Genomic DNA, 26,422 nt, shown 5'->3' with positions numbered 1-26,422 from the left:
AGAAAGGGTGGGCTCAAGATAATAATCAATACAGCAAGCTCATGAATGGCAAAAGAGGGAAAAGAAACTCTTGGTAATCATTGTGATCGGGCCTTGACATCTTCCTTTTTCCAGAAATATCTCTGAGTATCAGGGGCCATTATCACTTAAAATAGCTCTAGGTGGGAGGGATCACCATGGGACTTTATGAAACAATCCCATTTGGAAAGATATTTTTGATCTGGCCCCATCAGTGAGCGTTTCTATGTTTTAGTCTGTGGATATTGTTCAGTCTATTCAGCAATGACCAACTCTTCATATAGGGTTTTCTTGGCAAAGATACTTGAGTGGTTTGCCATTTCCTTCTCCAGGTTCTGTGGACAGCCCTCAGATAAAAGTCACAATTTGGTCTGTGGCTTGGAGACACAACCAACAGTGTGTCCAAATTACTGAGAGGAAAACAGCCAAGTGGAATGTCAGACAAGCTCAATCACTCAGTTTTTCTCAATCTAGCCAAATCACTTCTGGGCAATTAGCTAGGCTAAATAAAGGTGAAATTGGCTATAAAATGGAAGTGAAGTCCTCCTGGTATTGTCTAGGTATAGTTCAGAGATTTGGGGAGTAATCTAATATTATTTCTGAAATAGAACAAACTGTCCAGTTTGGGCAGAGTTAATATCTTTCATAGGTCTGAGTGAGATATGGCCTGTAGGGGTGAGGAAATGAGCTGGGTAAGTGGTATAAGTGACCCAAAAAGATCTAACAGAGTGGCTAAGTAGGTAGCAAACTATTTCCCCAAAGAGGACACTGGGACTTGGGGCTTCAGGTTACTCAAGACCACCTTTAAGGCTCTACACACTAAATCCAATGCAAAGAAACATCCCACCTCTTTCCTCTGGCTTCAAGATGGGGTGATTGGTAAATGAATGATTGGGAAAGCATTTCTTAAGCACTAAGCATTGTGCAAAGAATTGGAACTACAGAGGGTTACACTCCAATGGGATAACCAAAAGAAGGTATGATCCTCAAAAAAGAAGACAAGCAGACATAAGGAAAGAATAGTGTCAACATAGAGATATGAATATGGCAACTGGCTAATATCAATATCATTTGTTGGCATCTTCTAACCAAAACAAAAAGCTAACTTAAGCTGAGGTTTCAGCAGATCTCACTAAAGTGAGGAATTCTTAGTGGATGGGCACATTCAGCCATTAGTCTTTTGCTATGGATATTACCATTTGTCCTAAATTATTTTGGAATAGTTGCTCCAATGGCAGAAATGGAATCATGGTCCAAGGGACCCTGCCAACTGAAATGAACAATAGCTTCGAATTCTTGCTTCTGGTAGGAATGGTCTTATAACAAGGACAAATCCTTAACCATGCACTGAAGATATTTTCTATATCTTTTGGCTTTTTTTTTTTTTTACATTGGTTCTCTTGTAGTTTTACAATTGGTGGTGTTGAGTAGTTTATGTGACACATAATATATCTGAATGTGGTCTATGGGTCATAACTACGTATGTTATTGGTAAGGGGAAAAAATTATACAGTCTGTTCAGATCTGATCTCATTTTCCATGGGGTGGACAAAATAACTGAATGAAAAGAATGTGACTGAAAAATGTATGAAACAACCTGCATGCATATATCTGGCTTACTCCCAATTGGCATATTCATAGATACATCGGACTTTCATCCATCATAGTGGTGAATTTGCAATAAGTGCTACTGGCGAATATGTAAGAAATGTAACCCCAACCAGACAGCTTGCCCAGAGGGTCCTGGTTATTCTGCAGTCTTAACAGAAAAGGCAAACTCATGGTTGAACGTGGGCTGGAGTATGTTCTGGATTCAGAGCAAAAAGGATGTCTTTTCCTTTGTTTAGCTAGCGATAATTTATAACTAGGTAAATTCTTTGAAAGTGAGCTCTTATACCATTTATATCCAAAGAATGTTATATCCAAAGAATAATTTGGCTTTATAGATAAGAGTGTGAAAATGTCAAAGTCTTAGAGTTGGCATGGACTTTAGAATCATCTAGGTCTAATTTCATTTTATAGATGACTGAATGAAAAAAGCATTGATTTTAGACACTTACTGTGTGCAAAGCACTGGGAAATAACAAAAAGAAAAAGGTCCCTTATTCTCAAGCTCATATTTTAAAAGGAAGAGACAATATACATTATTTCAACTGAAAGTCAGATGAAAAGACCCAGTGATCTTCAGTGTCCAGTAAGGTAAGGCGTCTTCTTCATTGTCATTTCCAGGAAGAAAACAGTATCAGTTTCTAATGTCGAACCATTTAACATTGCCAAGGATTTGGACAAGAACTTTCTTTTCCAGGTCTTCTATAACTGCAACTGCTAAAGAGGGTCAGCAGTTATCAGATGCAATCTCTAAGAAGAAAATAGCTTGGTGGCACTGAGTAAGGATTGTGTTGTGCTTACCTACCTTATGCTAGCAGTTTGCCAGCAGTTGGCCTAAGGCAGGGGTCGGCAACAAATGGCTCTCGAGCCATATCTGGCTCTTTTGAGGGCCAGATATGGCTCTTTCTGCAGGAGCCATAAAGTCAATTTTTTTTCAGGCGCTGTTACAGGAACGTGCACTGTGAGCACTGTACGGCTCTCATGAAATTACATTTTAAAAAATGTGGCATTTATGGCTCTCACCCAAAAAGGTTGCCAACCCCTGGTCTAAGGGATAGATCTCTTCTCCATAGGGGTAGCTCCCCTGGATGATGAGTGTGGTAGCCAGGCTAGATATAGAGCCAGTGATCAGATGGGAAAAGGCAAGAAAGAGCAGTGAATTTGGAATCAAGAGGATTTCAGTTAGGTTCAAGTTCTAGCTCTCCTGCTACCTATCAATATCTTGAGCAAATCACCCAAACGACCTGGGTTTTCATTTGTTTCATCTGTATATCTAATAAAAAAAAAAAGCTGTCTTCACTTGCTATTTATAATGTGCCTTCCTTTTTGTTTTGTTTCATTCTCACAACAATCTTGTGAGTTAGATGATATCATTTCCCCCATTTTACTGAAGCAATCAAAAGAAAATTAGAGAAATTAAGTGACTTGCCTAGAGTCAGAAAGAGAATAAAATAATCTCTGCCTTCAAGAAGCTTGTATGCTAATGGGGATGGGGATGGGGAACCAATACATGTATGTGTTATAAATCAAAAAGAATAAAAATAATTTGGGGAGAAAGGAAACCAACTAGCAGCTTAGGAGTGAAATATGGAAAGGCTTCATGTAAAAGGGTGTTGCTTAAACTGAATTTTACATGAAAGCCAAGGATTCCAAGAAGAAATACAAGAAGAACATTCCAGGCTGCGGGGGACATCCAGTACAAAGGCACAAATATGGAAGATAGAGCATTACATATGAAGAAAAGCAAGTATGGATAGACAGTAGAAGGTGTGAGGGAGTAAGAAGCTTGGACAGGAAGGAATAGACCAAGTTGGGAAGTTTTTAGTGTCTATTAAAAGTTACTTTATATTTTATCTTCAAAATAACATGGTAAACATGGAGGTAACTGGATAAGGGATGGTGTGGTGTTTAGATTTGTATGTAAGAAAAACAATTTTAGTAGCTGTGTGAAAGATAGAGTGATGAGAGACTTTAGGCAGTGAGGGGTGATGAAGACTTGAATAAAGGTACTGGCAGGGAACAGAGAATGGGATGAGTAAAGAGAGTGTACACGTGTGGATTTGGCAACTGTTGGATTTAAGAGTTGAAAAATTCAAGATGACACTTAGGTGAACCTAAGAGATTTGAAGAATAGTGGTACCATTGCCAGTACTCAGTGGAAAGCAGAAGAGATTGGGTTTGGGAGAGAATGATGAGTTGTTTAGGACAAGATGAGTGTGAGGTGAGGATTAAGAAGTGGCTCTTATGTGTGGTAACTTTGGACAGAGCAAATACAGTTGAGAGGTAAGGTTGGAAACTGATTGCAGAGATTTAGAAGAATGAAAGGAAAGAAAGTGGAAGTTTTGTTTTATGGACATTGGTGGTGAAAGGGAAGAGACACAATAACTAGAGATGGTAGGATCTATGAAAGTTTTATTTTTTTGTTAAATAACAGGGAAAACTTGGGCATGTTTGCAATCATCAGGGAAGGAAGAGTCCAATCTGTGGGGAGGAATTGAAGATTAGAGAGAATGAGTAGAAAGAGAAGAGATGATAGTTGGGGAAATCTGAAGACAATAAATTAGAATGGGATTAAGGATACATGCAGAGAGATTAGCCTGGGGAGGGGCAGGGGAGAATACTGAACTAAAGTTAAAACTGTAGGGGGTAAGATCAAAGGGTTATGAGATAAGAAAGAAGAGGGAGCTAAGGTATCTAATCACTAAATTGGTACCATATGTGGAATCTAAACTTCAAATCTAATATCCTCTAAACATCACTTTGCCCCTCTAAATGAGGATGTTGGATTAGGTTCACTTCTCTTTCAACTCTAAATTCTAAAATGCTCTAAAATTAGCCTAGAGAGATAATGCAATTTGCTCAAGGTCACCCAACTGATTAGTGGTCAAGTAAGGATTAAAGTCCAAGAGACTTTATCTTGATTATAGGATGATGGCCTGGGAAAGATGGCCTGAATCCTATCAGTTGCCTTCGGTGTAGAAATTATCAAATTCTTCCCAAGTCAAGGTTGTATTATCTTTTAGTTACATGTTTTTTTAGTTTTTAAACAAATGGCTTTTGGGTACATGAAAATGTTAATTTCTTTCCTTGATATTATATATATATATATATATATATATACACACACACACNAATCTAATATCCTCTAAACATCACTTTGCCCCTCTAAATGAGGATGTTGGATTAGGTTCACTTCTCTTTCAACTCTAAATTCTAAAATGCTCTAAAATTAGCCTAGAGAGATAATGCAATTTGCTCAAGGTCACCCAACTGATTAGTGGTCAAGTAAGGATTAAAGTCCAAGAGACTTTATCTTGATTATAGGATGATGGCCTGGGAAAGATGGCCTGAATCCTATCAGTTGCCTTCGGTGTAGAAATTATCAAATTCTTCCCAAGTCAAGGTTGTATTATCTTTTAGTTACATGTTTTTTTAGTTTTTAAACAAATGGCTTTTGGGTACATGAAAATGTTAATTTCTTTCCTTGATATTATATATATATATATATATATATATATATATATATATATACACACACACACATATACATGTATACACACACATATATTTTAAAAACAAGTTTAATTCTAAGAGTATAGTTTGGCTAATGTCAAAGAATTAAGAAATATAGGTTTAAAATCTTTAATTTTACTTATTTTTATATCTTTAACTTTAAATGTCTTCCTAACAACAATATTCTGACTATGGTCAGTCTTAGGGCAAGTAAGTGCTTACTATTTTGTGGTGTAATTTCACTATAAAATGATTTTTACCATCTAACAGAATTACTTCACTCAGCCATATCTGAAATTCAATACCTGAAATTCTATAATTAGAATTGGTTATACCCTACATCTTATCATACAACCTCCATATTAAAAAATTCCACAATCCTCTTATCTAGCCATCATCCACTGGCTTTCTGACTCTCTGTCTTCTCTTATCAAACCCTACTCTTTCCCCACACCATGATATCCAATCCTTTGATTCTTTCAATTCTTTCCCAGGCCATCATCCTATGCACCAGTCATGCTCCCCTCTTTTTCCCATTCTGACACCTTAGTAAAACAATTCAACTTTACACATTTAATTGACTGCACTCTGATAAGCCTCAGGCTTTGATCACCACTTCTATCATCTGCCACCTTCACTCTGATGCATGTACTACTGAATGAGGGTAGAGAAAAATCACACTATTGTGCTGTCCACTATAAATTTTTGTTATACAACTTCAATTGGAACTTCATTGCTGATAGGCAGTCCTATTATATACCTGCCTCATCAACTCATTCTTCCACACCCCATAGTAGCTCTTTAGAAACTTTTTTTCTCTCTTCAAATCTCCTCCTATGGTTCCCCTTCCCACTTCCCTCTCACTTCATATTTTACAGAAAAAAATGGAGACCATTCATCAAGGGCTCCCTCTTCTCTATCTCGAATCACTCATGTGCCTTCTGCCACTATCTCCTACTTCACCCCTATCTCACATGATGATGAGGTTCCTTACTACTTACCAAGGTTAATCCCTACTTGCTGAAGCTATCCCCCTCCATCCCATTTTCTCCAACAGTCTTCACCCCTCTGTCATCCCTATTTTGTCACTTATTTTCAATCTCTCCCTGTCTTCTGGCTAACTCCCTACTACCTACAAACATGCTAATATCAATCAATTGAATGAACATTTAAGTACCTACTATGTGCCCAGGCTATATGCTAAGTTCTGGAGATACAAAAAGATAGTCCCAGCCTTCAAGGAGCAGACAATCTAATGGAAGACAACAATGCAAACAGATACAAACAAGCTATATGCAGGATAAATAAGAAATAGCAGAACAAAAAGGAAATAAGCAGGCTATTATGATAATCTAGACATGAGGTGTCCCACATTGAGAAATGTGCCAAGGAATGTCTTTGACTTCCTTAAAAAACCCTCAGTTGATGCTGCTATCCTCACTATCAACTCTTATCTCTTCTGCCCTTTATAAATGCCCCCTTTCTCTACTCTTACTCTCATCTTATCCCTTTACAATCTGGTTTCTGACCTCATGCCACTGAAACTGCTCTCTCCAAAGTTACCAATTGCCCCATCCAGTGAGTTTTCCCTCAATCTTCATTCTCCTAGACTTTTCTGCAGCCTCTGATATTGATCATCTTCTCCTCCTTGACATTCTCTTCTCTGTTTTCCAGATACCACTTTGGAACCTGGTTTTCCTTCAACCTACCTGACCTGTCTCAGTCTCCTTTGCTGCATCTTTCTTCATCCAGATAAAGCCCTCTAACCATGTGTCCCAGAGTTCTATTCTGGGCTCTCTTCTGCTCTCCCCCTATTCTTGTTTACTGGGTAATCTCATCAGTTTAATGAATTTAAATACTTTATGCCAGCAATTTTCAAGCATGCCTATCCTGTTCCAATCTCTTTACTCATCTCCTATATGACATCTTTAAATGCCTTTCAGATACCTTAAACTGTATGCCCAGCAGGCATCTTCAACTCAACATGGGCAAAACCAAATTTATTATCTTTCCTTCTAAACCCTCCATGCCTTCTCTTACTATAGAGGGCAACACCAGTCTTTCAGGCTTGTAACCTAGGTGTCACCCGTGACTCTTCACACTCTCAATCCCTATATCCAATCTGTTGTCAAGACCTGTAGATTCTACCTCTGCAACATTTCTACAATAGGCCCCCTTCTTTTCTCTGATACTGCCGCTATGGTAGTACATGCCTTCATCATTTCGTACCTGTACTACAATACCCTCCCAGTGCTTCTTCCTACCCCAAGTCTCTCTCTGCTCCAACCCATCCTCCATTCGTTTACCAAAGCACAAGTCTGACCCTTACTTAATAAGCTTCATTCTTCAAACTGTACCTCTAAGGTCAAATACAAAACCCTCTGTTTGGCAACAGAAGTCTTCCATAACCTAACCTCCTACTTTCTAGTCCTTTTATACCTTATTCTCCATGTATTCTTTCAACCAGTAGCACTAGTCTCCTTTGCTATTAGCAGAACAAAGCACTCTACCTCTTGGCTCTGGGTACTTTTTTCTGGCTGTTCCAAATATCTGAATCGTTCCCTCTCATCTCTACCAATAGGCTTCCTTTACATATCAACTAAAATTCCAATTTCTAGAAGAAGCCTTCCTCAACCACTCTTATTCTAGTGCTTTCCTTCTCTCAATTTTTTCCTATTTATCTGTATAAAGCTTGTTGGTTTTTTGGTATATATTTGTATATACACAGTTTGTTGTTCCTATCCCATTGTGAACTCCTTGAGAGCAGAGACTTCCTTTTCTTTCTTTTTTTGTATCCCCAGTTTAGAACAGTGCCTGGAACTTAACAGGTAATTAATGTTTATTGATGATTTGATTATTGACTTTTAAAATGCAAACATAACTAGAAGAGGTAACATTTTATCTTTTTCATCATTCATATTCATTCCCCTAATTATGAGAGTATCCCCAATCTATTTTGGGGCTGCTTCTCTAGCTATTTTGGGGGTGATTTTTAAGCAAAAGAGTTACAGATTCATATATCCAGTCTTTTCTCCCAACCTTCAGTCCCATATCATTGCGTAGTGAAAAGCTGTTTAGAACTCAGTTCTACAATTAGAACTCAAAGTCAGCATATACGAAAGAATTCTCCAAACCCCTTTCTCCAATCCACTTCTTTTGAAATTCTTGAAACCATCTTTCTGGTTTCCAGGTATAGCCTTGAAGTCATCCTTGACTACTCCATGCACCATATTCAATCAAGTTTGTTAATTCTATCCCCACAATATCAAAATGCATTCCCTTCTCTCCATTCAGAAAGCAATGCTTCAATTTTGGTCATCACCTCCAACTCTGGAGTCTTATAACTTCTTACTGGTCTCTGTCTCAATTCTTCCCCTTTCATCTTCCACACAAATAGTAATGTAATTTAAAGCACACATCTGACCATATTATTCCAGTGACTTCCAATTACCTTTAGACTAAACATACTCCAAAGTCCTTCACAATTCTTCTAACTTACCTTTCCAGGCTAATTATACACTACTTTACCTTCATCCACTTTTCCACCAAACCAAATGGGTCTTCTTCCTGTTTTTCTTCACCTGACATCTTATTCTGTGACTGCCAGGCTATCTCTCATATCTGAAATGCACTCCAATTCTTCACCTTTGTCTCCTGGAAACCTTAGTTTTTATTAGAGGTTCATTACAAGCACCACTTTCTAACTGAAATCTTTCCTGATCTCCATGGTGCTTGTCCCTTGTTGACCAAAAAAATAACCTGAACTCTACATATTTATGTATACATTTTCTCCAAGAATGTAAGCTTGCACAAAAGGAGTGTTCCTTTTTTTCTTGTGTCCCCAACACCTACTAACAAATATTTGAATTTATTTTTTTCAGACAAAATTGTAAGGTTTATTGCACTTTGCTCAAAGCAGGCTTTCGTGGGGGAAGCTAAAGATCACAAGGCCACTGGGCACCAATGAGTATGGAAAGATCGTACTGGATGAGGAGGGGAAGCATGAAGAGGCTGAAGACCAGCTGTATATCCAATAATAATAATAGTTCACATTAACATAGCACTTACTATAGGCCAGGCGTTGTGCTAAGCACTTTACAATTATTATCTTATTTGATCTTCACAACAACCCTGAGATGAAGGTGAAATTATTATAATCATTTTACAGATAAAGAAACTGAAGCAAACAGAAGCATAGTAATTTCAGGATCACACAACTAGAAAATGTCTGAAGCTGGACTTCAACTCAGATCTTCCTGATGTCAGATTAGAGATAACCTAAAGCTCTATCCATTGTACCACCCTAGGTGCCTAAGTAAATGTATCCATGGATAAACCCAATGGATTATTATTATTATTCAGGCAGGTTTTGCAGACAGTGAACTGGACTAAATTTCACTTGGGGAAACATTGCACTTTCAAAAAGTGATTCACCTTTTTTGTTTTTTTAAACCTTTAAATCCTTACTTTCTATCTTAATAACTATTTAAGATAGCAGGGCAAAGGCTAGCAAATAGTTTAAGTAGATTACCCAGGGTCACATAGCTAGGAAGTAGCTGAGGCCTAATTTGAACCCAAGTCATCCTCCTGACCCCAGGTCTGGTGGCTCTCTGCACTGTGCCACACAGCTGCCATGATTAACCTTTTTTAAATAACTGTTTCCTTTCTTGGTTTAGCAAGAAGTCACAACACTGAATTACAGAAGTTTTTAAATACAGATATGGAATATCATATTTTGCTTAAATAAATGAGCATTCATATTTGTATAAAACTAAGACAACGTTATGGATTAACAAAGTAGCTGGACATTTCACTAGGTGAAGAGATCATCATCATCAAAAAGATCTTAATCTTCTTTTAACTCATGCTTTCTTAGTAACAACTCTAACATAGAAAGGCAAGGGACAAACTAGACAAATGAGGTTAAGTGACTGGCCCTAGGTTACATAGCTGGAATCAAATTCACACCCAGGCCCTCCTGACTCCAGGCCTGGCATTCTTATCCACTGTCTATGTAGCTGCCCTGATCTTTTTTTTTTCTCCAAACTGTTACCTGGGATCTTTATTATTTATTTATTTTTAGGCCTTTAGCTTCCATCTTAGAATCAATATTATATATTGGTTCCAATGAAGAAGATCAGTAAGGGCTAGACAATAGGGGTTAAGTGACTTGCCCAGGGTTAGATAGCTAGGAAGTGTCCAAGGTCAAATTTGAACCCAGGACCTGACTCTCAATCCACTGAACTACCCAATTGCCTCTTGCCCCAATCTTCTTAATCATTAAAGAAATCAATATGAACTACTATCTTTTCTTGATTTGGCTGCAAAGTCCATTAAAAGTCCCAGGTTGCCCCTTGCCTGCTCTAACACCATTTTGAGCCCTGTTCCCTTAGGGAAACACCTGATGCCCAGCTGGCTTTATACTCTAGTCAGACTATCCAATTGTTTCAACTGAGGTTGTGGAGTTCACTTCATCCTGACGTGTCCTATGTCTCCTTTTTGGTGTGTTCTCTACATTGTATTATTTGCTCCAAGATGCCAAAGCCAATTTTTCAATGTTATTCTTTGTGTGTGTTGTGAATGTGGTGGAATCTCAATCACAGAATCAATATTACAAGTGATCCAGAAGACAACATTCAAGTGCACTGTGGGTCTAGCAATGCTGCAGCAAATATTATCAACAACATAAAAGTAGCATAAAAAACATCAAAGACATCACTGTCTGGAAAGTAAGGCAGGCAGGTTATCTAGTGGGAGTGAAGGACAATAGATATTTAATCAAAGTGTGGCAATTCTAGTGAAGAAATATTAAAAGATCTTAGAAAAAGTCTTCAATGTACTGGACATATGCCTCTTTGGAGGAAATTTAGAAAGTTATGGTCAGACAAGTATCACACAGGATAAGCTACAATAGGTATAGAGGAAGTACCCAAACTAAGATCGTGGATCCATGAAAGAGGGGTTTTTGTGTGTAGTTAAGATTATACTACTAAAACCCCAAATTACATATAAAATTGTTTTAAATGGTTGCATAATTGTCCTGGGGAACATGGTTTCTTCTAATTGAATAATTCTGTTTCTATGGGCTTAAATACTACTTAAGTTAAGGCTGCATTATCTTATACTTCTAAGTTTTTGAAACTTGGAACATCCAAATATCTACTATTCAAAACTGCAAATTATGTTCATATTTACAACTTCTTGAAATAAAAGCAAATATAATTAGGTAAATAAAAATATCTGAAACAACAAAGAAACACGCATAGTAGCAGTACTTTTTTTTATTTGATATTTTTTCTTTCCAGAGAAAACATGCATTTTACAGTACCTGTAACCACATCAATATGTTTACACTGATTTGTGAACTCTGTATTTTTTGGAATGTTGGAAAACTCATCATACCCAATATGCAACAACAACAAAAGAGAGGAATACCTTAAATTAGGATATTTTATGGTTAAAAATACTCATAGCAGCAGCTTTTGAAAGATGATTTATTAAATCAAGTCATTGCACTTGGTCATTTTATTGCTACAACAAAAACAAGGCCATTTTATTATTTTAACACCTTTTATATATGATTTTAACTGATTGTCTTTTTTCTGCTCATCCATTTTAAGTTTTCACATGGACAAAATGTTTAAAAACAATTTGGAGCACAGTTCTTTGTGCTATGATCGCAGTGAGAAATAAAGAAAAGAAATTTCTATAACATCAGGCCTACTTTTCTATTTGCATCATTAGAGAAATCTTAAAAGTTAATACTTCTAAAGAAAAAAAAAAAGAATTTTACAGCCACAACAAATATTCTTAAAATTTGGAGTGTTCGTTTTTGATGCTTTTAGATAAATAAGTAAATACTGAATCAATGCCATTACACGTCAATAACTGTAGCATTTCTGTATATGCAGTACATTCTCAGATAATTCAGCATTTTAATGGCCACTATAGATATCACACAGTTGACTCAAAACTTTGTGCTTATGTGCACACTAAAATGAGAAAAAATTATCATTATATGAGAATTGCACTCTTCTCTGAATGTAAATTCCATATTCCTACATACAGTATCTGTACATACTACATATAACAATACGATGATATAGCCATCATGAAAAGAATTTACAGTGACGTCCTATGACATAGTAAAATTGTGTACCAGTAGACTGCCATCTTGAAGGAACATTTTTCTTCTTTAAATGGAAACACATAAATTGAAACCATTTAATGGAACTGCTTTTCTTTTCCTTATGTGTTGAAGAAGGAAATTAGGAGTAGGGCAGCTAAAATTCACTGAGAACTTTTCTAAGTATTTTTTTGCAAATCTCATGTTTTTCAAAATGTTAATTGTTCAAATGTGTTTTAATCAACCTATGAATTATCTTGATATTAACGACTATCAGGACCAAGGAAAAAATCTCTTTTCTTACCTTCTCTTCCCTAAAATGAGAAGTAAACATTTTCCTAAATATACTTTTTAGTGAGAAAACTAGAAGATGATTCCTAGCATAAGTAAAACTTAAAAAATTTTCCCTTTAACACTGTCATTAAAAATGGGAGTGGGGGGTGGGGGGAAGGGAGAAGTTAGGGTTGCAAAACAAAATCAACAATAACAAAATCCAGTCATTCATTTGCTTGGTCATTTTAAAAACACACATGGAACGCTGGTAGCCAATTTTGAATAGAGGTCATCTCATTAGGAGAGAAATCTATAACCTTCAAGAGGCAACGCATACATTTAATCAAAGATCAGCTACCCAAAAAGCATTATTATGCATTTTTTCATTATCTATGTGAATCACTCTTTTGATTATCCAGTATTGAAAACTAAACATTTCAGTTGTGCAAAATTAAATTGTAAAGCAAAATATTGTATTGAGTTTTAATATCAAATAACAGAAAAAAAAATTGAAACATTCTGGCACAAAGCCATGCCGCAACTCACAAGTCTTGTAATTTCATAAACTGAAAATCAATTGGCTATTTGCAATAAAGGAGAAAAACCCTAAGATGTGTCATTTTTTTTCTTTAGTAAACTATTTCAAAATGTAGGACTATGTCCATATTTGAAGTTTTTGACATATTATCAGATACATTTTAAAACTGTGTTAAGGTTCATGAATTTAAAGAAGCTGTTGACTATATGATTTATGAAAATCTAACTTTGAAAACAGTCCATATTTTATTTAATAACAAATATGATACTATGGTTGGTGAAGCTGAAGTAAGATAGCATTCCTTATAGTTAGTATCTACATGACAGTTCAAAATAACTTCAAAAAGTTATTTAGTTTTATTAGATAAAATAATATTTCTTATTTACATGATGAGTTGATTGCTCTGAAAGTATAATCTCATAACAAGTTTCCCAAAATTTTGCACTTTGTTTTGTTAATAGTATTTTAATGGAGGGTGGGGAAGAGATTAAATCACAAGACCATCAGCAAGGTGATATTTGAACCTACAAAAACAAGCAGAGAAATACAGCAACAAGGCTGGTGTTTTGCATGTTAAATGTGCTGCAGTTTCTAGGCACACTGAAGAACAGCTTTCTGGTCTCAGATTGACAGATTTAAGAAAACCTTATTCTTTTAAAAATATACTTAATGGTTGAATAAATTCCTTTTATGAACCTTATAGTGCAAGTGGCATGAAATATTTTCAGCTATCAAATTTATTTTCTTTTATGAACTATTTTTATTTGCACAAGTGAATGATTCATTTGCTTTATAGCTAATGCATTCCTAATTCGTTACCCAAATGATAAACAGCACTGCAGACATATAGGCACAACAGTGTAATTTTGGGTAGGAAAGCTAAAATTAAAAAATATATATTATATATACATACAAATACCCTATGTCCCTTTTGCATTATGGGAAAAGTAATTACTACAAGTTAATGATTATTAAGCTAATGTGTCCCTCCCACAGTCTATTTTACAGGTAACTTGGAGATATATCAACCTATTTATAGAATAGACCTCTTTAAAAATTATACTATCAGTATCCAATAAAAATCTATTACCAACTTCCTCTCCTTTTTATACAGATTCAGTAGTATTTTCAAGCAAACCAGAAAAAAAAGAGGTTTGCAATTCCAGCACAGTAAGCAATAAGGCCTCTTTTTGCATATTGGCAAATAAAATAAAATAAAATACACAATTGTCATTTTTCCCCTTCTGTAAGATATGAAAACTCATGTACTCATTTTTTTCCCCTATAGCACACCAAAAATCTTTTGTTACTTGGAAGTAAACAAGTCAGTTTTCAGTTCATATTCTCGTTTATGAATCCCTGGCCAAAGAAGAACATTGAGTCTAACGTCACACCTCCCTCAAGTAGACAGGACTACTTTTTTCAGCTTTTCTATTTCCACCTAAAAAGGAAAAACAGAGCATAAGCAACACAGTGGCATCATGACTGTATTCAAGCTTCTCTGTCTTATCCCCAAGTCTTACATCTTGATCTTTTTACATTTTTCAATAATAAGGAAATCTGCATAGACCACAGTTGTCCCATTATTTTAAAGCATCTGGAATTTCTTTCCCATGAAATTGATAAGAAACAGACATCGGAAACAGTGCCGTGATAAGCAGGCACTTTAAATTTGTACAAAGATTTCATACTTACAGAGGGTAAATGTTATCATAATTCAATAAAGGAGGAACTATTGGTGCCAGCATTTAAGTCAACAAGGAATTATTAAGCTGCTATTCTGAGTAATGAAATAAGCACATGATTTTGGAACAATACCTCTATCTTTCTGAATTAGCCACTGCAGAATGTGTGTGTGAATTAAGGAAGAAAAGAAAATGTTGGTCTTGCTTCACTAAGAACTTACTTGAAATTATATAATTAATTTATAAGGAATCTAGTCAACAGTTTTTGATTTCTTTCAACTGTATTCCATGAATACAGTAACTGAAAGCCAAGGAAACAGAAAAATGGGAGTAGTCCATATCTGGGTTTTGATAACATATGATGGCAACATGACAAGAGACCAAATCTGAGAGGACAGGGTAGAGCTGAGGTTGTTCACCAAGGAAAGGGAAAAAACAATGTAGGATGGTGGCCTCGGTAAGAAATAACCAGTGAAAGGAGTGGTGAAAATGCTAAAGTCATGGAGAAGATGAAGAAAGTTAAAAGTTAGAAGGCTGAGGGAAAGGCAGCATGATAAAAAGTTATGCTCAGGTAAAAGAACTTCAGAATTCATAAAAATGGAAGTGGAATCCTTATGGGTGACATCCTTATGGGAACAACTCTGTGCAAGTTGAATGGGAAACTGGGAAGTTAGTATAGAGATCCCAAAGTATGAAGTCAAGAAATGAGAAGGGGAAAAAAATAAGTTGGGAACTAAACTCGATGAGGGAGAAGGAAAAATGTCCTTGGGTGGACAGGGATCAAAATAATAGCCACCAGACTATGGATATGGTAATAAATTTGGACAGTGTGAACTTCAAAGAAGGAAACACTGCTTATTTAAATTAGTAAAAGGAGAGTCTGGAAGTGACAGGTGTATAAAGGGGATTCTGACTTTGTGGGCATGATCATGACCAGTAAGTCAGGGTCATGAGGGAAAATGGTAGGGGGCAAAGTCTTTAGGAGGGAGCTAAATCTTGTTGAGTGCCAGAAGATAATGAAAAGAAGCTAGGTAACTATATTAATAAAAACTGAAGGAAGATCTGACAAGCAAATATGAAGTATGTCAGCATTTATCTTTTCTTGCTATGCCTAGAAAGTATGTGTGCTTATAGAATATGTTTGTTATTATACTTTGTATGCGAAGTTAGAAAATCTCAAAGCAGTTGGAGCTAAAACATGTAGCACAATTGTTAAAAATTTAAGGACTGTCCTTGTATTTTAATTTTCAGTACTTTCTTGTTTTTCTTTTTCTAAGTAAATCACCATCTTCTTATTCAATATTTTCTTGGCTATTTTAGTAAATCACCATATTGTTATCATATATGTAGTATAGTGGTTAGAATACCTTAAAGCCAGGAAGAACTATGGAACCTTGATTTCACCATATGTGAAGTTGGGGTACTAACACCTATCTTACAGAGTTGTTGTAAGGATCAAATGAGATAACAAATATAAAGTACTTTGTAAATCTTAAAGTATTACATAAGTCATTATACTAATCAGAACTGTTCTCTCCATCTGGACTTCTCTGGCACTATTATTTTAAGGTATTTATCATACTTTTCACTGAATTATAATCATTTACGTGCAGTTTTTTTTTTACTTATAAAACTAGAAACCTTATGAGAATGCGAACCAGACACCTGGTAAGCATATTTTCTTGTCAGAAATTAAAAACTTTTAAATTTATGATTTTAAAAGTATCATATTAATCAATGAGAATTAATTATGTGTCTATTAAGATCAAGGCACTATGCTAAACATTGAGGACACAAACACAAAGAATGGAAAAATCCCTACTCAAGGAATTAACATTCCTTTGGGGAAGAAAATAAGTACCCATATTAATAAACAAATATATAAGTGCATATATATACATATATGTTGTGTGTATGTATATAGAGGTATATACACAGAGATACATACAAATATACACACGTATACTTATAAAAGTAATAAAATATTAGCAGTTGGGGACGAGAAAAGGATTATATCAATCATTAACATAATTATATTTTCTTTACAACTGATTTTTCTAGAAAATCTAGAAAAGTTCAGTTAATTGAAAAATGCAGGTTAAGCAAATTAATACATATGAAGCAAGAACCTCAAGACCTCATAAATCTGCTAATGCTTTTATTCCACAGTCCATGTTTTTCCATTCTCTCTCCAAAAGATTTTAAGCTAAATTATACTTTGTACTTACATATATGCATTTAGTTAAACTTATCAAGGACTATTATGTCCTGAGCAAAACGAGAAGAAAATTTTTAAGCCTTAGTGCCTGTTTCTTATGGAACTTAAAGAGTACAGTACAGAGTCTCTATATATGCTAAGCCAAATTATATGACTACTACAAAATATATACAAGTGCATACCAAAATACAACCAAAGCACTATGAAATCCATGGTAACATTAAAGTTGGGCTTGAGGGGAACAACAGAAAGTTGGGAAGTTAGGGGGAAGGATTTCAGGAAAATGTGAAATTTATGAGATGGCAAATAGTTCAGCAGTTTGGCTGAAGTAGAGAGTATATGAAAGGGACTCATTATGAAATAAGGTTGAAGAGTTCATTAGCCATCATACTATGGAAGACCATAAGTGCTAGGATAAGTTTTTGGAACTTTACTTAGCAAGCAATAGGCAACAAATGAAAGATTTTTTAAATGGAAGAATAATGACCAGATTTATGTATAAGAAAAATTAGTTTGGTGACACTGTGAAGGATGAATTGGATGGGAAGAAAGGAGAGGCAAGAACTATTAATTGCAAGTCTACTACAATCACCCAGCACATTATAATGAAAAATATGTCAGGGCTTGACAACTAAAAAAATGATTAAATAAATCTATATAAAAACTATTTCTCCCCCCATACATATGTTGTTTCCTAATTAGGATATAATTTATTGGAGGACAGGACCATATTTTCAACAATGTTTTTCCCCCTCCTCCCTTTCACATGTGATTTTACTGGTATAGTGGACTGAGAAAATCAAGAAATTCCCTTCATCAATTCAAATAAGCAACTGTTTTTCATTTAGTCTTAAGAGATGCCTGAAGCAGAGAGAAGTCAAGTGACTAGCCTAGCATCACACTGTCATTAAATGTCAAAGGTGGGCTTTGACTGAGGTGTTCTTCATTGAGGCTTTCTATCTACTATGCTATGATGCCTGACTCTCTCCCATTTAAAAATTTAAAAACAAAACAAGAATATCCCTCTTTCAACAGTACAGAATACCACATTCTAAACAGTGTAAGTATTCGGTACGTTTGTTTAACACCCACTATTATTTTCATCTTCATTCTTTTTGATGACAAAATACCACAGAACTAAATTACCTCCAAGTTACTTCTTATTGCCTTCTCTTCTTCCAATTCTTTTCGTAGTTTTTCCAGTTCCTTCCTAAAACAAACAAAAATGCATAAGTGTGTGAATAAGGGAAAAAGACCATCTGTTGATATATGCACATTTAAAATTTCTAGTTCAAATAGTTAAATATCAGTTTTAAGTTTTAAAAACAGCAAAGTTGATTCTAAAAAAAAACCAGGAACAATCTTTTTAATAAAAAAATTAAATTTTAGTAAAAAAAGTTCTTAAGAAGCTTTGAATAATGTCTATAAAATCAATTAATATGGTCTTCTTGGACTGATATGTGAGACTTATTACTTTACTCTGTAAATATTAATAGAATTTAGTGTATAATTCAATTAAAACTGATATTGTCAATCCATTTACCAAGTTAGAGCAGATTTTTACCTGGAAGAAAAGTTACTTCTAGTAGTCTAAAACAATTATTTCTTTACAGTACTTATACAATTAAAACTGATCATTTTTTAAAGATAAAATGTTATGAATTCCTTGTTTATAACTCAAGTATACTTAAATGTTTATAACATAGTACAGTAAAAAGGCAAAAAAATGTTGCTCAAAATACAATTATAGCTTTAATTAAGCTGTAGAAAAGAAAATCTCGTAAACTATCAATGCTTACACATTTACGAATGCACCTTGCACCTTCCTCTCAAGTTTGGTATCTCGATACATTGTGGCACTAACACTGGGTTCTTGAAAACTATACTAGCAGCATAAACTCAGGCACATTACAACAAGCTGACTGAATAGTTAGAAGGCCTATCTTTCAAAGGCTGGCATAGCTATGCTAGAAAAGGCTCATCATCAGGAAAATAATTTTTTTCAGTTATTGAAACTAATTATGAGCATCTTTTAAGGTGCTGGGGTTACAAGCTGTACTTGGTAGAGGATAACTATATCCAAACAAGTGAATTCTTGAATCATAATGAACACATACATATGTTGGTTGTTACTGCAATAATAAAAATAGCCCGAGTTTATTGATTTAAGGCCTGGTCTTCCTATCTCATGTAGTATGAAAGTTAAACAGTCACTCACAGGCCTGACATTCCTGCTGATTTACACATTAGCTTTGATCTGCTTGAGTCTCTAATTTGGGTCTATTTGGCCTATGTATAATGGGGAACTTATCACACTGGTGCTACATTTACTACAGACACCTGACTGGCATTAATTCTATTGCAACCAGAATTTCTGAACTCAAGAGATCCTCAACCTGTCCAGGATTAGGACTTCAGGCATGTGTCACCAGGTTTGGCCACATTTTACTAAGAACAAAAAAAATGGACAAATCCAAATCTGTAAGCCAGGATTTCCTGAACTTTTAAAGGTTACCATATATTTTTATGTTTATTTTTGTAATATTGCATAAAATGTAGGATTTCTGTGACTCGAGAAGCCAAATAGATCCAAAATATATTTCTTTAGAGTATCAGTCAGCTTGCAAGCATTTCTGAAACTACTATATGCTTAGCCCAGTTTAGAAATTAGTGCTTATTGCTTATATGACCAATGTTGTGGCTCCTTAAATATGCTGTTTTTTCAACTACATTATTTCTTCTTCCTTCGAGGAAGGAAACATAAAAATTGTCATAAAAAAAAAAATCAACACTACATTTTGAGGTAGTTTTCATAATGTACGTTGTAAGAGAAAGCTATCTATAAACTTTATAAAAATAATTTGAATAAGAAACTTTAAATAGTACAAGGGTTGCATTATTTGAAGTCTAAGGAAAAAGAACTATTCTAAATATATAATTAACATTTACTAAATATTAAGGGGATACAATAAAATATCTCCTGTCTCTAAAAAGACTACAAAGGGGGCAGCTGGGTAGCTCAGTGGATTGAGAGTCAGGCCTAGAGACAGGAGGGTCCTGGGTTCAAATCTGACCTCAAACACTTCCAAGCTGTGTGACCCTGGGCAAGTTGCTTAGCCCTTACCACTCTTCTGCCTTGGAACCAATACACAGTTACTGATTCTAAGAAGGAAGGTAAGGGCTTAAAAAAAAAGACTATGAAGGACCATTTCCCCCCAAAGCAATGTAAATATAGGAGGTAATCATTGTTTAAAATTTCCATTCTCTGCAAGAGCACATTTACTCTTTGATTCTGTAATACAGGTAACCTACAGACAATAAAAATAAGTTTTGCATAAAAATTATGCAGATATGGAGTATAGCATTAGAAAGAAGAGTTTTGAGTATGTACTGGATTATATGTATATGTTCTCTTATATAAATAAAATATCCTAACCTATTTTCAGGGATTACTTAACATTTGGGGAATAGAGGATTAGTTCTCTAATATCCCTTCTGCCTCCAACATACCATGAATAAAGTAATACTCAAGGAGAAAAAGCAAGACTTACCCATGTTCCTTTTTGATTACTTCTACAACACACAATAACTCAACCACTTGTGTTCTGAGGTCATCCAGTACATTTTTCTTCCCTTCATCAACTTCTTTTGTTTTGGCATCTACTGATCCAAGGAGAGTTGCTCTAGGAGATGAAGCTGAAGCTGCTGATGTGTACACAGGTGTCTGAAAAGGAAAAAAATACAAATATAGTAAAACTTCAGTATAATATCTACTTTGTAAACCATGTAGAAAGCAGTAAGCTAACTGTGAATAGGGGAAGTTGTTTAAAGAAATAATTGGTGCTCATAAGAAGTTTGCTGATAAAACTTATATATTAAAAAAGATGTTCACAGATGGAAATATGAGCAACAGAATGAAGACAAAAATTATCTAAGGGCCTTGTAAGAATAGTAACAAAAGGGGGCAGCTGGATGGCTCAGTGGATTGAGAGGTCCTAGGTTCGAATCTGGCCTCGGACACTTCCTAGCTGTGTGACCCTGGGCAAGTCACTTAACCCCCATTGCCTAGCCCTGTAACAAATAACATTAATATAGAAGGATATATATAAAAAATATTAGGGTTTAAAAAAATAAAAAAAAAACACTTAAAAAAAGAATAGTGACAAAAGTGCTTCTTAAAAGCTCAGAATTTAATTCAACAAACATAGTAAGGGTTTACTATATATGGTACATTTATGCTAAGTTTTAGCCATTCAAAGATAGATATCAGGAGGTGTATATATTATTGGAGTGATATATATATGCAGAAAAGAAAATCCAAAAATAAATGTAACTTCAAGAGGGAGATAACATTTAGGCAATGGTATAGAAGAATGTTTTGGGAAATGGTTATCATGGGTCATCACAAAGAGTAATCATAACTAGATCCATGCTAACATAGAAAATGGTCATTAAAGGAATGTCCCACTTATGTGTCCTTAGCCTTATTATATGGCTTAATGTTCTGTCACTAGCTGGGATACACACAAGATGTTTATTAGATTTATTTATTGATGACAATCAGCTAGGAGATAAAACTAATATAATATTTATAGAGGGGAAATGTCAAGCTTTCCAATAGGTTTCAAATTATTATCTTAACAAATATATAACAAGGGAGACATGACAAGGAAAAGCCATTTAAATGAAAAAGATGTGAAAGTTTTTAGTATATTGCAACCTCTATAAGTCAATAGTGAAATACCACAGATCCAAAAAGGCTTCTATAATCTGTAGCTAAATTTAAGAGAAACACAGCATTCAAAATGAAAATCTTGCTATTATATTGCCTTCATCAGAAAATATGGAGAATACTGTTTAAAGTCTGTTCACCAAATTTCAGGATTTTTGGCTCACTTAGTTGATTTTACTTTGGTTTTTGGTTCAAAGAGCAGTGGCAAGAGTTAGATCTGGAAATGATTGTGATTTAAAATCAAGATATTTGGGGGCAGCTGGGTAGCTCAGTGGTTAGAGAGTCAGGCCTAGAGACGGGAGGTCCTAGGTTCAAATCTGGCCTCAGACACTTCCCAGCTGTGTGACCCTGGGCAAGTCACTTGACCCCCATTACACACCCTTACCACTCTTCCACCTATGAGCCAATACACAGTATTGATTTCAAGATGGAAGGTAAGTGAAAAATAATATATTCCTGTCATGAAAATAATATTTAGCAGGAGAGGTCGAAGGTCATCTTTTATATGCAGTATAACTTAGTTCCCATTCTTGCTTCTCTCTTAGCAAATAATTCCCTGATTTCATCAATTTAGATATGGCTAAGTGGTAGAGTAGATAGTGTTAGAATTGGATTTGGAAAGACCTCTGAAATGTAGTAGCTGAAGAACCCTAGGAATGTATGTCACTGATTCTCTGTCCTCAGTTTCCTTCATTTATAAAACTGGGATTGTGATAGGGTCTACCTCCCAGAGTTGTTGGGAGGTTCTAATGAGATAATATCTGTAAGCACTACATAAAATACTAATTATTATTATTTATTCTTTAGCAGAACATTTCCTTTTCACTATTAGTAAGATTCCACAAAATACTCAAATATCAATTAGTGAATAATAATACTACATTGTTGAGGGCATACACATTGACTACTAATAAATACTATTTATCCTATTCTCTCTACGAAGTATAAACCAATTGAAAATATCTCCTTTAACCATGAGTTATTAAGTTATTACTTAGTTTACATTTAAAAGACCACTGGCCCTTCACCCAATTACAAATAAACTAAATCAATTTAGTGGCTGAATGGAAGATGGATTGGAATGAAGAGAAACTTTAAGAAGGCGAGGCCTATAGCTAGCTATTGCAATAATCCAAGCATGAGAGCCTATAACTGGGTGGTGGCAATTTCATTAAGATGATTTATTCTATAGATGTAAAGGTGTAATCCATAGGCCTTGGCAATAGCTTGGATATAGAATGTGAGAGATACAGAGGAGTTTAGGATAACTTTTAGGTTATGGGCCTGAGAGGAGGAAAGAGTTTTACTGGGGAAAATGATAAGTTTCATCTTGCTGAGTTTACAATATCTATTAAGTCAATCCAGTTCAAAATGACTAAGACAGTTGAAGAAGCAAGACTGGAGGTCAGAACAGTTTGAACCAGGATAGGTAGATCTGAGAATCATTACATAAAGATGGTAATTACATTTATGGAAGCTGATGAGATTACCAATTGAAATAGAATAGCCAGGGAAAAGAAAAGGGCCCAGGATATTCCCCTGAGGGATAAATAAAGTTAGAGGTCTAGAATTTGAAGATCTAGCAAAGGTGACAGAAAAAGACTGGTCACAGAGATAACAGGAGGACTAGGAAAGAGAGATGGGGACAGAGGTAGCAAGGTACAGTGGACAAAGGACTAGTCATGGTATCAGAATAATCCAGTTTCAAGTCCTATTTCTGACACATAATAGCACTGTGACCCTGACAGTCACTTATGCACTTGCCAATATGCATTGGAAAAGTTTCATTACTTGGAGTCCTGTGTTATACTTAAGAAATGACAGACTGGGTTAGTTCTCAGGAAAAGCAGGATACAAAAGGGCATAAAATAAGGATTACTGAGACTCTGCAGTCTTTTAATGGACCTTACAATGGTCTTACCAAAGATGAACAAGATAAACTTGCAATTTAAATACTTAATATAAAGGAACTTTTTATACTGACAAACCAGAGAAAATGCACCTTTTTCAAGTTAAAATATTGCTGTAGATTTAGAGGGATTTTTCTTTTATTTATTTTTTAGAGAACCTGTTATTTTACTTATTTGGTTCATTTTGTTCTAGGTTTTGGTTTTCTTCACAATCCTGAAACATTTTACAGTAGAATTAATTCTAAGAATGGATTTAGGGAGGGGAACAATGGGCAAAATGTTTTCATAATTATAAAGAATTTTCTTCATATACTACATAAAGAAATTTCTTCATATACTACATGGACAGAAGTGTAAAAGTGAATTTATCTTTTATTTTAAAATGTATGTTCCCCCCTCACTGTGTACAGCTCTCAATGTTGTCATTTTTGAGTGTTAGCTATACATCTCAAAGTTTAAGCAGACCCTTCCTTCCAAATTCAACCTTTTATTTCCTACTTCATTCCAGTAGGAGGCAGTTATGGGAGGGAGGCTCAGAAGTGGACAAAGAGAACAGCCTAAACACTTTAAACTTATTGTTGTTATTATTACTATTGTTAAAGTGAGGCAGCAAATATTTCTTCTCTTTAAAATGCCCTCTTTCTCCCTATGCACACACCTCTTGAAACCTTTCCCACATCTTTCCCTTTGTAGATGAATTTTATTGGAATGTTTATTTTGCTTAAACTAAATGTAATGTAATTTTGTAATATTCTAGTACACAACCTAAAAAATGCTGTAAAATTTTATCCAACAGCAGTATCTCCAAGGAACATTATTTGCAATCCAAATCTAGTCTTTGTGTGAATATATAAATATTCAGTTAACGATTAAAAAGGGGAAAAAATATGTTACAGCTCTATTTTTTAGTTTTTCAGTTCTAGTTTTTCTGCCTCTTACTTACTCTGCTACCAAATTCCAGAAATTATGAAAATGTTGATAAGGCATGGCAGCCACCTTTTAAACAATAGCACCTTACCTTTTTAACTTCTGTTGGCTTTAATTTGGCACTTTCTTCTTCACCTTTCTGAAACTTTAAGGTTTTTTCTGGGCTTTGAATTGGCTATAGAATTAAAAAGAGATTTGATTAGAGGAGTAGAATAGAAAAGAAAAAGGTAACAGATCCTTAAACAACTCCAACCCTCCCTTAAGAAAATAATTTGTTCTTTTCAACTCAATTGTTAGAATCCCTATCTTCAATGGTGTTAAATGAATAAACTAGCTATACTAAACCAATCATAAATTTTGAAGCTACAAATAGGCTGGTCCCTGATAACTGAGTTTTTCTAACTGCAGACTTTTAAGAAAATACATTGGTGAAGAATATACACATTAACAAGATACATTAATAAGATCATCAAGGCATAGTGGAAAAAACAATAGACTAAATATAGGGACACCGAGGTTTGAATGCAATCTTCAACATTTTACTAGATGACTAATCTTGTGCAACTAATTTTTTTACCTCTATTACCCTAATTATCCTTATCTGTGAAATGGCAGTACCTCCCACGACAAAAAAATGATTCATAAGCCTAAAAGAGCTATAAAAATGTAAGTTATTATTATGTGAAATGACTAGTTTATTTTCAAATGATCACAGATTATAGCTAGAAGAAAACAGCATTAAAATTAAAATTATATCCCACATACATATTTTGGAAGTTTCAGGATTTGCATTCCTTTCTCACTTTGTTCTGAGGAAATAAAAGTTAAAGTGACTTTTTAAAGCTCAGAGCAAGATGGGCACATTACCAGAAGTTCTGAATCAGGATAGATAGGCAAAGCTCTATTTAGTCTCCCGCCCTGTTATTGTGGTTATATTCATTTTCAGGGAATCATACACAACTCTGGGTTCCCAACTTTTTTATTATAAATTACTGTGAAATGAATGGCACCATCTATATATGCAACCCATGAAAAAAGATGAAATAAATGAAACAACAACAACATATATAACTTTTTGGTATTTTAAGGGTTACAAAGTGTCATACATATCATGTTATTTAATTCTCACAATAAACTAGCAAGGTATTATTTCCATTTTAAAGATAAAGAAACTGAGAAAAAGTAAAAAAAAAAAAAAAGAAAATTTTGGTTATATACCCTAAGTATTTATTTTATATATTATAAAATATTTATTATTACAAAATATATAATAAGTATATATTACATATATACATATATAAGTTTATAAGATCTAGATTAAAATTTAGATATTCAGAATCCAAAACTAGTGCTTTACTCATTATACCATAACAAAATCACTTCTTACTCTTACTTTGCTTCCTTTAACACGTAAGTCTGTGGGTTCCACATGGCTTAATCATCTGAGATGGGGTGGGTAAATGGGGGGAGAAGGTAAATTTGGTAGAGGGAAGTAGTAGAAGGAATTCTAACTACTACTGTCACTCTTACATTTTCTAAGTAATTTGCTGTTTAAACTGAGTAAATAACTCACACTATTGAAGCGACCAGGTAACCTCCTCCCAGGCATCTTCGGTCTATTTGCAGTAAGATGTAAAAGGTTTTCAGAGGAAGCTATGTCATCAAAATTTACAACATCTAGAGGATGAAAACAAACATATAGATCGATCATCTGTCTTATTAGACATAAAAGCAGATTAGTAAAAAGTAAATGAAATTTTTGTTTTCAAAAACTATAAACTAAAAGTACATTACACTTAATGATTCAAAGTTGTACTGCAATTTTCATATGCACCTTGAAAACAAAATCATTTCTAAAAACAAAGTTTAATCTC

General features: G+C 34.7%; 1 protein-coding gene across 1 annotated transcript in view; it reads right to left on the bottom strand.

Annotated features, from left to right (window-relative positions):
• Positions 1–26,422, bottom strand: part of LOC123246435 (CD2 associated protein) — a 160,069-nt gene that overhangs the window by 8,286 nt on the left and 125,361 nt on the right. The window contains exons 14-17 of the mRNA XM_044675335.1: positions 26,122–26,225; positions 24,640–24,723; positions 20,531–20,703; positions 18,126–18,189 (exon numbers count right to left, since the gene is read on the bottom strand). Of these exons, the coding sequence (XP_044531270.1) occupies positions 18,126–18,189; positions 20,531–20,703; positions 24,640–24,723; positions 26,122–26,225 (425 nt within the window). The remainder of the gene's footprint in view (positions 1–18,125; positions 18,190–20,530; positions 20,704–24,639; positions 24,724–26,121; positions 26,226–26,422) is intronic.

Source organism: Gracilinanus agilis, chromosome 4, assembly GCF_016433145.1.
Source record: "Gracilinanus agilis isolate LMUSP501 chromosome 4, AgileGrace, whole genome shotgun sequence".
Taxonomy (NCBI): Eukaryota; Metazoa; Chordata; class Mammalia; order Didelphimorphia; family Didelphidae; genus Gracilinanus; species Gracilinanus agilis.
This window is presented reverse-complemented; position numbering and strand designations above follow the sequence as displayed.